The sequence below is a fragment of the Cyprinodon variegatus genome, unplaced genomic scaffold (genome assembly GCF_000732505.1).
Source record: "Cyprinodon variegatus isolate N-32 unplaced genomic scaffold, C_variegatus-1.0 Scaffold128, whole genome shotgun sequence".
NCBI lineage: Eukaryota > Metazoa > Chordata > Actinopteri > Cyprinodontiformes > Cyprinodontidae > Cyprinodon > Cyprinodon variegatus.
Window position 1 is genome coordinate 147,295 of NW_015150581.1, and position 14,752 is coordinate 162,046.

The window sequence follows — 14,752 nt, forward strand, 5'->3', positions numbered from 1 at the left end:
CAAATTAAGGGGAAATACAATTAATTTAAGATTTTTTTTAACTTATTTTTTAGATTGTTTTTGCAGTGTAGAGAGCTGTTCCAAACGAAAATTCTGTTTGTTTACACTTGTGTATACAAAATGACATAATAAATCTATCTAAATCTAATTTCCCCACTCTTTCTTGTTTTTTATCCAGATTTTTTAAAATAAATTATAGAATTAAAAACTTCACCCCTGAATTTTAAGAAGCACCCTTCTTAAAAACAAACAAACAAACAAAAAGATTATTTTTCGAGGCAGAACTCCTGTTAAATATGGGGTTATTCTCAATGTGACGTAATGGGATGCATGTAGCTTACGTCACGCAGTAGGTGGAGAAATCGCGAGAAGACAAAGATGATGGTCATGGCTCTAAATGCAGGAATCATAATAAACACAGATGAAGTGATGAGCAGAAGTGTTTCAGGCTCCTTCCAGCGGTTTAATCAAAGCGCAGCCGCGCGGCAGTGATGATGCGATGATGTCGACTCTCAGCATCCTCCGCCACGAGTGACTGTGGAGGACCCACGGCCGACAGGGAGGGGTCCTTTCTTTCCTGTCGGATGGAGCCCGGCTATGTGCAGGCAGCGATGGCTATGGGAGATGTTTCCAAGAGAGTTTCGTCTCGAAACGTAGCAGTGGAGAGAAAAAACCTCCTGACTGTCTGCAGGTCAGTTTTTTACTTTTAAATCCAGCTGCATCTCAGTCCAGGAATGAACGGAGGCTTTTAAAGCTTCATACTCTTAAAATGTTCCATTGATTATTGGGTTTATCTAAAAACAATCAAACAAACAAACAACAAAATAGTATTTTTTTTTTACTAACTTTTAAAGAAATATAACCACAGGAAGAATATCACTAAAACTTCAGTGTGTTTCATTTAAATCTTTGTTTTTAAACCTGGATGAAACCTATATATATATATATATATATATATATATATATATATATATATATATATATATATATATATATACATATATATATAACCTTCTGATTGTAATATTTCATGTCTAAATCAGTTTAAGGTCTTATTAATTGCCTTAATCACACTACAAAAAATGTAAATAAATAAGTCATTATTTTCTTAAAATAAGTGCATTTTTTCTTGAATTGATGAGGTAAGTGAGACACTTTGCCAATGGATCAAGAAAATTTACATTTAAAATAATAATAATAAAAATAACTGCATTGTCTTATTTCAAGTGCGTATTATCTAATTATCTTATTCTAAGAGTAAAAATACTCATTCCATTGGCAAATTATCTCATTTACCTACTTAAATTAAGAGTCAATTCACTTAATTTAAGACATTTTTTCTTATTTCTAGATCGTTTTTGCAGTTTATCATGTGAACTCTGAGGTTGTCATGATGACAAGCTTCCTGGAGCCAGGACTGGCTGGCACCCCCAGGGACTGAGTGCAGGGGAAGCATTATCAGGCCTGCATGCCTCATAATGCCTCGTAATGCATCTTACTGGACTTTGTGAGGCAATAGCATTTAGGTTTACTAGTTTAAATGAAGGACGTTATTTTAAATTATGTAACCTAACAAGAGACAAGCCCTTAAGGAAGGACAGCGGACATGTTTAAAATCAGCTGGGCTCAGCTTGTACCAGAAATCAACACAGTCATCCTCCCGCTGTTTGTTTATAACAACTATTGTTGTTATTTGTTTTATTAAAACTTGTCCTAAATGGGAAGGGGGGTCTAAAGAGGATTTTTACAATTACTTTACCGATTCAAGCTCATAAACATAATAGCAGTTTATACAGATATTACTTTATATATCTTTAAATATCACAGTTGGCTTTTTTTTTTAAATAAGCATTTGATTATTATAGCAGAATGCTTGTGTACTGGGCCAGCTGTAACATCCCTGGTTCAAATCCCACAAAATGACACACCAGCTCCCTGAGCAAGGCTCTAAGCCCTATAATGCTCATCAGAGATACAAATACTTCGTTTCTGTACTTAAGTACCCTTTTTATTTTTCTTCCTACTTCTTACTTCTACTCATTACATTTTCACACACTTATCTTTATTTTCTATTCCTTACATTTTTAAAACAAACGTTACTCGTTACTCTTGGCTTCGGTTTTATATTTATAAACAGGGGCGGAGCTAGATGGGGGGCCAGAGGTGGCCATGGCCACCCTCAGCCAATCANGTTACTCGTTACTCTTGGCTTCGGTTTTATATTTATAAACAGGGGCGGAGCTAGATGGGGGGCCAGAGGTGGCCATGGCCACCCTCAGCCAATCATTGGCCCCCCCTGTGGCCACCCCTACAATTTTTTTTCCTGCCCTCCAATACAGATAATACTCCAATAATACTATCAAGAGGAATGTTTAAACTTATTAAACATTTAAATTTTTCATATATTAATAGGTATATATGCACACCAAAATACTAACATTAAAGTTGATATATACAAAATGCATTCTCTTTTAAGACCCTAATTTTGTGTTATATGGGGTAAACTGAAAATGATGTCTCCCAGCAAGTCATCAATGAGTTTTCAGTGAAATCATAGATAAATAACTACAGTACTTTAATACTAACTTAAAAATCCATTTCATGTAGATATTAGTGCATGTAATATTAATGTTATGCAGAACAATTTTTGATAAAAGTAGGTAAGTAATGACAATGGAAATTATGTTTGCCTCAGACATTTTGTCCACTATACCTTTCATTTAGACAGCATTGAGGTTTAAATATATGCATCTATTTGTAATCAAAAGGCTGTAGAAAAGTATAGTTTGTCTTTATTTAGAAAATATGGATGTTGTCCTCGTTCCTGTTGGAAAAGTGTAGATTTACCCTGAGGTTCTGGCGCCTATCCACTTTCAGTGGATGCCTGGCCCCCCTTATAAAAAATTTCTGGCTACGCCACTGTTTATAAATATTTATTTCAAGTCATGGGCGCCATCCAGTGCAGATCATTGGCGCCATCCACATCTAGTGAAAACTAGTGTAAATGGATGAGTATAATGTAAACACTCATTGCTAAGCTATTCATCAAATTTGTGCTAATGGCGCCAAAGGAAATCATCAGAAGCAAACAGGTGTTCTTCAAACTGCAAACATGAATTGTCTATACCAGGCTTTCCCAAACTCGGTCCTCGAGGGCCGCTGTCCTGCAGGTTTTAGAGGTTTCCCTGCTTTAGCACAGCTGATTATGATGATTGCAGTAGAGAAAAAGCCTGTTAATCAACTATCAATTAAAATCAGCTGTGCAGGAGCAGAGAAACATCTAAAACCTGCAGGACAGCGGCCCTCGAGGACCGAGTTTGGGGATGCCTGGTCTATGCCATGCTACAATGATTCAGAAAAAGATGTTGAAATGTCTGAAAGGTCGGACACAGGCGAGAGCGTATCTGGAAACGGAGGCCAACAAGACCTCCCTCATCCTTGGCCCTGTCTCAAAGAATTTTTCGAATTAGTCGTAAAATTGAGCTTTCAATTCATATAGTGGGATCTAGCTTTTTTTTTTAAAGCTTATTTTATACTTTTATACTTGAAGTAGTTTTTGGAGCACATGTCAGATTAAATAATACTACTTCAGTGATAGTATCTAGGTGTTACTTTATTGTATGTCTCGTAACATATCAATGTTGGTTGTGCTGTCCTTTTAACATCTCTTTGCAGGTGATGAAGCAGACTGAAAATGTTTTATCATTATCTCCCCTTTATCTCCTCTTTCTTTCATCTTTTCTCCTTTTTTTCTGTTTTTCCTCTTCCGTTCTACTTGCATTGCAGTGTCTATATAATCTGTAAAACTCCTTGCATAATTATAATAAAGCAATTTATACGCATGAAACAAGCGGAACACTATGGCAATAGCCGTACTGCTCCACTTGTGAAAGTAAAATCTGATGGGCTCTTTTTGGCAGCAAGACAATTATTCTTATTGGCACAATGCCAGACAGGACACTGTTAAAAAAAAGAAAACGTTTTTGGAGCACATACTTTTTCACCTCAACTTGAGTAAAGAGGTAAAGTTGATACTTGAACTTTTACCAGAGTGTTTTTAAACTACATTATCTATACTTCTACTTAAGTAACAAATGTGTGTACTTTTGACACCACTGATGCTCATCAGAGACTGCATAGATGCGACCCACTGATGCCCTGTGTCAGATGTTAGGGACAAATATCATTAGAATGCACAAAGGTGCTTTAACAAATTTAATTAATCATTCAAATTATTGAGGAATGGAACAGAGCACCATCAATTATGTTTCTGTGCAAAAACAACATGGAACATGTTGGAACTTTCCAGTCAGTGTATTGTTTGACGTAATAGCACAGCATTTTTAAAGTGCACCACCACAAGCTTGTATTATTAATAATAGCACAATAATAACCATTTCGGAACTACTCGACTAGTTTAGGATGTTATGCCAGCCCTTGAAAATGTCTGTGTAGTAAATATTCACTGTAAAAACTTCATTAGAAAAACAAAATGTGTCATAATCAAGACAGTAAGCTGACAGTGTGTCTAATCTATTGGTTATGTTCATTTTGATTGGAAAATACTAGAAAAAAATAATAGCAGGAAGTGTCTTTTTACTTGAGAAGATGAACTCACCTTGGCAGATTTACATTTTAAAATAATTATATCCTGACCAAATGTATTGTTTCTCTCAGAAATGGGCATCTCTTAAAAAGTAAAAAATATGATAGCAGTTTCAGTTAAAGCTTGAACTTAGGTTTAGCCTCCAGGACTAACAATATCTGAGTTCAATCAGTACTAGTATCTTCAACAGAGCTGTATAAATTGCTGACTTGCATTCACTGCTGCAGTAATAGAATGTGCAATAATGCAATTGCAAAGCGTGAATAGGTTTTTAATATTTGTAAACATTATAATTTTAAGTGCCATGCGTTTAATTCAGATCTGATCTAGGATTATATCCACAGACATCTAGACCTTTTTAAATTTTGTGGCCTCATTTTATATCTCACTGCTTGTAGTTTTCATTTTCATATTTTTAATGACCACCAACCAACAGGATATTGGTGCTCTTGAAATGAAGTTTGGAGCTTTACAGTAAAACCCGGCTAGTTTAAGTCTGATCATAAACTGTTCTTTTTATTTGAGTTGAAGAGTTATTGAAAATGTGCTTTAACTTTTTGTTACAGATTCATGAAACAATAGAGTACATTAACCAGCTTAAAAGAGATAGAGACTTTATCCTGAGTTTCAGCAAAAAGAGTTCATCTAATATTTGTAAGCATTATAATTTTAAGTGCAATGCATTTAATTCTGATCTGGTCAAAGATTATTTCCACAGACATCTTGAAATTTGTGGACTCATTTTTATATCTCACTGCTTGTAGTTTTAATTTTCGGGACAGTTGGACAGTTATTTTCCAGTCAAATCTAAATGAGACATTGTTGTCTTTGGAACAATGGAGGGTGAAATCGTTTCAATGTCTACTGTTTGGCATCGTGTACAAACCATTTAAACAGACAGACTGTGTTTTTTAATTTCATGCACGTATAGATGAAAACATACATTTTACTTCAGTATATTATATGTTTAATGTTATTATTCCATGTAACTTTTGTTTACGGAAAAAATATCTTTGTGAGTGAGCCTCAAGCATTTAGTAATCAGATTTAGGAGTGGATATTTGTAATGAAAAAGGATGTTAACATATTTTTCAAGCATCAACTTTTTAAAACTACACAAATATTTCAGTCATATCTAAAGAAAGTTCTTAGACCTCTCAAGGAAGCAGAGTCGTAAGCAGCTTCCTGAAAGTCTCCATCTTTTCTTCACCATAAGTGGATGACATCAGACCTCCTTTACAGAAAGGATGATCCATCAATGATCAGTTAGCACTTCTCAGTAGTACTGGGCTATACTCCTGCAATATATCATATGATATCATTTCACATAGGGGTCTTTTAAAATAATTTTCACATGTGCACAAATCATACACTTTGGGGTTCAAGCTCATGCACACTTTTTTAATTATGACTTTTCAATGTTTTTGAGTTTTTCCGCTCTTGCGCATTGAAATTGATGTTAAGGCAGTTGTTTTATTTTATTATTTATTCATACTGAACATGTTTTAACATAATACGTGTATAAGTAAGTATTCAGCGACAATACGTTTATGTTACATGAACCTTGTATATTCACAGGTTCTTAACTGGAACAAAATAAGGATTGTGGGAAACAACATTGTTTTGTATGCTGAAATTAGGAACCACCATTTAATTTTTTTTTTTAAATCAACATTATTTTACTTTTTGTTTATTTAAGTCTGATTTTCTAATATTTGGTTAATTTATGTGTGTTAATTATAGTCATTATGTGTCCCTATTAGTTAATCACTTTGTGTTTAGCCTCTTATGTTAAAGTTACACCCAAGACCAATTAGTTGTGACACCGCTTGGACCGTCCCCACACCCTCTGATCTGATTTCTTTTAAATATATAGGCTCCAACTAAAGGTTCCTTCTCCAGATCACTGGGCTTGCAAGAATTACTTTCTTTGTGAGAAAACATTGATCAAGTAAAGCAGCCCAATTTGTAAATATAAACCATTTTATAAATTTACACAAAACTACTGCTGCTGCTCAAGTAAGGCCAAAAAAAACAACTTTTTGACAGTTGTGCTTCTGTTTGCTTGCATCACAGTTCGGCCATCTTGGTTGGTATTTTCCTCAAGGTGGATAGAAGGCAAAGATTTTTTAGCCTGGCTGGTAAACTGCCTTTGATTGGTCGAGCCGATCGCAGTGCGGGAGGCGGGACTTTAGAATGCGTCACTCTCAGTGCCTTTCTGCTTTTCTGATAGCATAACAGCAAGATTTTGTTTTTTACCAGCTTTAATGATCTGAACAGTAATTACATGTTCAAAAAAGAAATCTCTACTTTGCATTCTTAGGAAAGAGAGAAATAAAATAGTTAGATACAGGAGATCAAACTAACTAATGCAAGGTAAAGGAAAGCAAATGCATAAATTAACAAGCATTTACATTATAACCAGCGTAAGCATACAAAACCAATCTCCAAAAGTATAAATACATATGTAGGATTTAAAATCAACACTTAACAGAGACAGACCCATTTCAGCAATGAAATGCATCAAGTTAACTTTAGCATTTTGTCAAGGTACCAGAAACTGTCACATGTCACTACATTTTTTTTTTTTTTTGTTTATGTCCATATTTGTTGGCTAACAAAGATAAGGAGGAATAGAAGATTTTTAGTTTGTTTTTAAAACATGTTAATGAAGGTTTTTTGTTTTTTCCCTTTATATACATGCATATTATATCTTGCCAGAATCATGATAATATTGACCGTGTCAGATATATCCTTCGCAAAGTTATTCTTGTATGTTAATATTTGATTTATTTTAAAAGATGTTACATTTTATATTTTGGTACTCAACCAAATATTCATGTTCTGCCAAAAAAAAACAAAAAACTGTGACTCTAAGGCAAAAAACGCAGGCATCAACCTCAAATCCAAACCTTTTCTTGAGAGTCTCTGCTGTTGGGTAATAACTATTCATAATTTTATATTGTATTAGATGAATTGTAAATCTTAAATATATGAAATATTTTAGCATAACAGCAAGATGGCAACCTCAACTGAGCAATGTTTTAATGTTGCCCTTACTGGTGTCCTAAGTGAGATTAAGCTAATCTTAATCTTCAGCTAGCCTATTAATCTAACTTGACCACTGTGTTTCACTTTTTGTCTGACTCGCCAGTTCCCCACTCAGTTATGTCAAATAACTGAGGTTAGTTGACTGAGTTGGTCTGTCGCAGAGAATCAGAAGCCATCCCTTAGGGCCCCACTCACCTCTGTAATTGTTCCTTTCAGATGCCGATAGCGGTTTCTTTTTAGTTCGCCTACCTGTTGGTCAATTAGTCTTTCTTCCTCAGTTTCCCTGCTTTCATTCTGCATTAGCGGTTCCAAATCTCCTCTGTTTGGTTTATCTATGACATTTCCTATCCCTGTCTCAGCCTTTAAGCTTCTGATGTTTCAGCCTTCCATCCTGAATTCTTCTTTTTCAATGCCAGGGATTCCTGTCTGCATTCTCGTCCATCTCACAACCTTTAACACCCCAAATCGTGATGATTGATAAAAGAACAATAGTAATGAGAGAATGTTACTCTCAGTCAAAGAATGTTGCAATGTCAGCAGATAACATTACAGTCAGATTTTAATTAGTGTTTGATATTATAGTTTCTTTCCAACTGGGAGATCTATTTCCTTATTCCATGTTTTTAAATTTTCACCACATGCAGGTTTTCTGTAAAGACCCTGTTAGAGAAGTACACAGCAGAACCCATTGATGATTCATCTGAAGAGTTCATCAATTTTGCAGCAGTTCTTGAACACATTCTTAGTCACCGTTTTAAAGGTAAGAAACCAGTGTGTCAGAGCTTAACTTAAGGTTACATTTTTGACAAAATAAGTAAGATACTGACCATCTTTACTTAAAGCGGGGCAGTGCTCTGCATAAGCACACATGTTACTGAGCAATATTTTATTTTATAGGCTCTAGTAGCTGGTTTGATGGACAGAGGAGTTACTGGGACTATATTCGCCTGGCATGTGCTAAAGTCCCCAACAGCTGCATCAGCAGCATAGAAAGCATGGAAAACATCAACACATCCCGAGCAAAGGTAGGTCACATAGACGGGAGCCACACAGTCATGACAACTGACAACCGATATATCAATAACAACCACTTTTACTTTTTGCTGTTAAATCTCACTGATGTAAGAATTTGCAGCTCAGAGACAGAAAAGGTTGCATTAATGATGCAATATATTTTTAACACTTTCAGCTGGCTGCCAGGACTTCAAATCAACCACCCAATATATTCCAAAAAAGTAAAAAAAAAAAATCCACTGGAATTTGTTTCCAAGTTTGAAGACGTTTCCCTTCCCATCCAGGAAGGTTTTCAATTCAAAATGTCAGAAATGGCATTTAGTTCAAGGCTTTATAAAGTGGACCAAAACAAAGCCAAGCAAATTGAACCTGACATAACTAACTAACTGACCCGATGTAACTAACCAGCAAATTCATAAGCTTCTCTTTTTGTAAAGATACTTGGTAGGGAATAGAAATTCCTTTAACTAAATCCACAGCCCTAAGGAAGCCACGAATAACCTGTAGAAAGGCAGTGATGTAGGCTAAAGTTCACATCTGATATTTGTGTTGGTGTGTTTCTTTATAATAATGTTTGCTGTGCACAGTAGCTTATTTGGATTCAATTACATTTTTTCAGGGTCGAGCCTGGATGAGAGTCGCCCTCATGGAGAAGAGGCTCTCTGAGTATATTGCAACTGCACTGAGGGACAGCAGGACAACCAGGTTCCAAGCTCAACACCCTGACATCAGCATTACACTGCCCCCCCCCTAAATTAAACATAAACCTTCATAGTTGTTTTGTGCTTTAGGAGGTTCTATTCAGAAGGAGCCATAATGCTAAGAGAAGAGTCCACGGTGCTAACTGGGATGCTCATAGGTCTAGGAGCCATAGATTTTAGGTAATGAAGGTTTTTAACCTTTGCACAGAGAAAATTGTTTTTACTTTTGATTTTAAGTGGTTTTCTTCCCACAGTTTCTGTCTGAAAGGAGAGGCCCTGGATGGGAAATCTCCAGCAGTGATTGACTACACTCCATACTTGAAATTTACACAAAGGTAACTACAGTAACAAAGCAAGATTTTTTCAGACAGGCAGAGGGAATGTTTAATGTTTTGCTCTGTTACTTCATTTTTCAGGTGAGAAAATCACTGTTTCTGTTAGGTAATTATTTTTACTTTAAACAGGATTCCCATACAGAGAACACAGGGAACTCAAAAAGATAATAAATATATAAAAAGTAAAAAAATAATAATAATGAAATTTTAACATCTAAATATGTTTTACCCTTTAGTAAATCAAGTGGCTCCTTTCTTTTCAGCTATGAATACTTCAGTGATGATGATGACGATAGACGGAGTGTTGACAGCAGCTGCAGTGACGACAGCGTCCCCGAACACCCTTACGTCCCTCTGGTCACCGATGACGAGAGCTGGAGCTCAAAGTGCCGCAAAATGGAGCACAGGTTTAAGATCGTCAACGCTCAGAAGGTGTTAAGACATTTTTTCAAATAACTAATTAAAGCACATGAAAAGGTGTGTAGTTTTTGTAAAAGAATATTTTGAAATATATTATAAGGGTTACCTGGAGGAGCTTGTGCGATTACGTGAGTCCCAGTTAAAGAACACAGAGGCAGAAAACAAGAAGCTGAAGACCAAACTGGAGGAGGTACAAAGCCAGAGCCACCGGGAAAAGAAGGAACTAGAGGCTGTTATCCTGGAGCTGCAGGAGCAACTGTAAGCCCATTTGATTAACCACCAACTGTTAATCCACTGTAATGGTGTTTTTACCCATATTTATTTCACAAGCAATAAAAAACTATTTAATTTACCTGATGTTTTATCCACATGTGCATTAGGACAAGCTTGATCCCGTGTGATTCTAACCACCTGGTCAAAAACATGTCAATCCCCCTCATCAACCAGTGGCCAACCCTGGAGCCGTACAGCATCCAAGATGACATGAAGCTGTTCCGCAGGTTTGACTCGCTGCCTTGTGGTAAAACTTAATACAGGAACATGAATTTATTGCTTATTTATGGGAACAAGGAAATCAAGGAAAAACAATTTTTATCACATGTAGATCATATATAATCTAGGTTTGCGTCAAACTAATCAAAGATTTTTTAAATAATTTTATTAGTAATTATTTTTTTTTAATTCAACTGTTGATCCCTCGTTCTTTATCACACCCAGACATAGAATATTAAACTCATTAGGCTCACCTTGGCATGAATTAAAGCTGTAAACATTAGCTTATTACAAACTCTGAGGGCCTGATCTTTAAAGGGTTCGCGCGTCTTAAAACTCCTAAAAACATATTTGTATGCACAAAGCAGATCTTCAAAGAAGGCATATTGTGTTTACAATCAGCAAAACCTTTTTATGACGGACGCCTTCGTCAACTTGCAGATTATATTCTAATGACCAAACTGCACAATATTATGGGTGGATGATATGCAAATATAAACATTTACCAAATTTACCCAAAACTTCACCACAGTTTTTGCACCTTTTTTAACACTTTTAAAAGTCAGGTGCAAAGTCACACACAAACATTTCAAGGGTCATTGTCGCTACGAAGGAAATTTTGGTACAATGACAGACAATGTAGAGATATTCTGTTACGTAGAATAAAATATATGGACCATGGTAAACATATTTTGTAAAAACCCTTTTATAGTAATATCCACCTGTATATTATATTCAGTACATATCCAGCTGTAAATTTAGTTCATAGCACTAATGATCTATATATTATATTCATTTTTTATAATGGTATTGATCTCTATACTCATTCAGTAGAAACCCATGTCCTGTATTTATGGAACCATTATTTATCCTGCACTTGCTGCTATTGCACTTCTGGTTAGACCTAAACTGCATTCCGTTGCCTTGTACCTGTGCTTGTGTAATGACAATAAAGTTGAATCTAATCTAATCCAATCTAATATTTGAACCATTTAAAATAACCAGACTAGAATAATAATAATGGGGAAAAATCAGCTGCACAGGCTGGCACAAGTTAAAGCAACAAGACAGCTGACAATTGCTCTACTATTAAATCTAAACAAAAACAATGACAACAACTTTAGAAACCATCCATCACAGAGCCTGAAAGGCTGCCTGTGTGGAGTACATTATCACATTTATTATCATAATTATTTTAAGAAAGATTATCATATTTATTATCTTCAACTACATGGGCTCATCTTTTCTTTTTATGTCCACTCTCAAACTTCCAGCATCATATGAAATCTGCTCAAACCAAACCGGTTTTCATGTCGTAACATTTGCATAAGCAGTCTTTTTAGATTATCCAATGTATTAATGCTGCAATTTAGTGCTTTCTGTATGGATTGCGCGAAGATCAGGCCTTTGCATTACAGCAAATTCACCTAACAGTTTAAGTTTAGTCAGCAGTTAGTTTTTTTTACCACCTTACAAGAGTTTGTAAGGTGGTAAAATTAGTTCATTTATTTTTAAGAACGTTCCAGCTTTTTTTACATAGTTTTCTTCACCTCTATATATACTCTTAATCTGCCTCCACAGTTATTAGGAAAACTAAGCTTCTCATTTTTTAGTTATATTAACAGTTGTTAAAGGTGGCAATCAAAACTGGCAATGAAGTTTTAGCAAAAATAAATAAAATTAATAGATTGGACTTTTACAAAGAAATAAATAGTGTAAGATTCTGTTTTTTCTTACAGCCTTTTGTCTTAAATCTTTTTTTGTTTAAGTCTGTTACTAAAAGTTGAATTTTTACAAATTTTCTCATTGAAATCCTCTGGCACACACTGAAAAAAACAAAAAAGGGAAAAGGCTGCGAACAGGGATATTGAGTGCTTTCAATTTGTCAGTTGGTTAATTGAAATGAATGTGATTTTAGGCCCGCCTGGTGTCATGCTGCTGAATGTCATCCGCTCTTGTCCTCTCGTTGACCCTATAGGAGGAGTTTCCCGAGCACAGAGCTGCTCTCAGCAGAGGTCAGCCTGGATTCTGACTCCCAAAGAGTCGCAGGCAAACAGAACGGAGGAGCCTGGTGCACAGGTGACACTTCAGAACCTTTTATATTTTAAAACTGTGAATGAATAATTACAGATTTTATATTTATTGACAATTAATACAACTAATTGCAGTTGTTTTTTTATATTGTGTATGTTTTTGTTCCAGAAAAGGACTATACCCCCTCCATGATGGGCCTGTGTGGGTCTTTGTCCTCTTTTCCAAGCACCAAATCTCTGGCTAGCCTCAAATCAAGTGAGTGCTTGGTCAATATCAGCACAGAGAACAGCCCTGCTCTGTCTCCCAGCTAGGGGGCACCAAATATACACTGGAAAAGCAGACAATTCAGTAAAAAAACAAAAACAAGTGACTGCTCCTGGCTGATGTGTGCTCTCATCAGACCCTTTACCTTCACACTCTGAGCCTTTCTCTCTCTCGATTAAATCAAACGTGTGTGGAGGAGGATCCTGACTGTCTCAGACTTTCCGGTATGGATGCAGAAAAAGCTGCTGTACTGCCTCAGTCTTCAGCTCCACTGTATCTCAGAGCTGCTTTATGCTTCACCTCTCTTACATCACAGCGCTACACTCTGTGCAGATAAAGTCCCGTATCACCATCAGTCATCACCGTGCGTTCCTGTCCGTTGAGTCCAACGAGTCTGTGTCTTTATCAGTTCGTCTGTGCATTCTATCTGTTGCCTTAAACAGGCAAACTGGCTGAGCTGCTGTAACATTTTAGGGCATATAAGCTTCCTTTTATCATGGTTCAATACACTATTATAAGAGATTAGAGTGAGGTTAGAGCTTTTTTTTATGAGCCTAGTGGTCCATTGTGAAGATTATTTGAATAGAGAAAAAAGAAACAGTGGATAATATTCTGAAAATAAATGTCAAAAGTCTTGTTCAGTCAAACTCCAGGTTAGATGCTGATTGTAGGAGCTGAGAGGGGACATGTGAGGCTGCCTCAGCATCATTACAATGTGCGTTGATACTATGCAGGATGAATGTCTTAAAAACGTGATCTGCCATGTGTCTGTGTCTTTTCCCAATAATTATCTTAATTTAATTTCCTGACTGGCTTCATGATGTTGGGCACTCTCCATATTTCCTGACAAGCACTGGTAGATATATTTAAAAAAAAAAAGGTACAAATACATGTTACTTTGACTGCAGCAGCATAATCCATTATTTCTCTGTCTCATTACATTTTTCCTTGCAATGTTTGAATAATCTATCTTTTAATATAAGTACATTGATTCAAAGGGAAATCTTAAGGTCTCACCCTGTCTAATAATTTGCAAAATAAAATTCTTGGCAAATGGAGACCACTAGTCCCTTTATTATACAAATTCACATATTTGGAGCATTCACTGGGAGAGTTCCTTGAAACATTCCTTTTTGCAACATCTCTATGGATCCTTCATAATCCTCTGTCTCTTGTCAAATTTTGGTATTCATGCATTCCTAAGTCCTTTTGGGGGAAAAACATGCCCACAGCATCACAGATCCTTTCCCATGTTTAACAGTGGTGAAAAATCACTGATTCTGCATACACTTATTTCTATTATCTATCCCATCTGGAATATTTTTTGCTAAAAAGATAAATATTTGGCCCAGTTCACCAAAGCATATAGTTCCAGTTAGTGTTTAGATAAACTCCACATGTTTGTGTTAGCGCTTGTTAGAAAGAAAGACGTTTTCCCTGGCAGAGTTTCCTAACAAACCACTTTGCCTGTAGAAAATGTTTACTTTAAGACAAGATAAATATGTTTTTTGTTTTTTATCACTGGAGCAATTGATTTAAATTATGCCACAAAAACCTGATCCTACATTGAAAGACACATTTTATCGCAACATTTTTTTTAGTACATATAGTTGTGCCACTTGTTCTTGTCAGACAATTATGTCTTTATGTACCCTTTCCTGATTAAATAATTCTACTCATATCAAAAGTGTTCTTTCTAATATTTCCTTGTTTTAAATTATGCTGCTGCAATAAAGATAACATTTATTTGTAACTTTGTGCACACCTCAAATGAAAAGTTGATTATTTTTCCTGCATCAACATTTCAATATAATGCATTCTGGTTAAAAGTTGGA

At 35.7% G+C, this 14,752-nt stretch overlaps 1 protein-coding gene across 1 annotated transcript; it reads left to right on the forward strand.

Moving 5' to 3' along the window:
* The first annotated feature begins 360 nt into the window (after positions 1–360).
* Positions 361–14,509, forward strand: LOC107085558 (RUN domain-containing protein 3A-like). The gene is made up of 11 exons (XM_015375944.1): positions 361–691; positions 8,302–8,417; positions 8,555–8,682; positions 9,291–9,376; positions 9,463–9,552; positions 9,627–9,707; positions 9,971–10,139; positions 10,228–10,385; positions 10,508–10,627; positions 12,598–12,698; positions 12,822–14,509. Exons 1-11 carry the CDS (start codon positions 585–587, stop codon positions 12,962–12,964), a joined length of 1,299 nt encoding a protein of 432 aa, XP_015231430.1. The 5' UTR covers positions 361–584; the 3' UTR covers positions 12,965–14,509.
* Positions 14,510–14,752: the final 243 nt, after the last annotated feature.

Coding starts and splice junctions, on each gene's coding strand:
- LOC107085558 (XM_015375944.1), top strand. CDS start 585: ATGGAGCCCGGCTATGTGCAGGCAGCGATGGCTATGGGAGATGTTTCC. Junction 10,140..10,227: donor AGATCGTCAACGCTCAGAAG/GTGTTAAGACAT, acceptor ATATATTATAAG/GGTTACCTGGAGGAGCTTGT. Junction 10,386..10,507: donor CTGGAGCTGCAGGAGCAACT/GTAAGCCCATTT, acceptor CATGTGCATTAG/GACAAGCTTGATCCCGTGTG.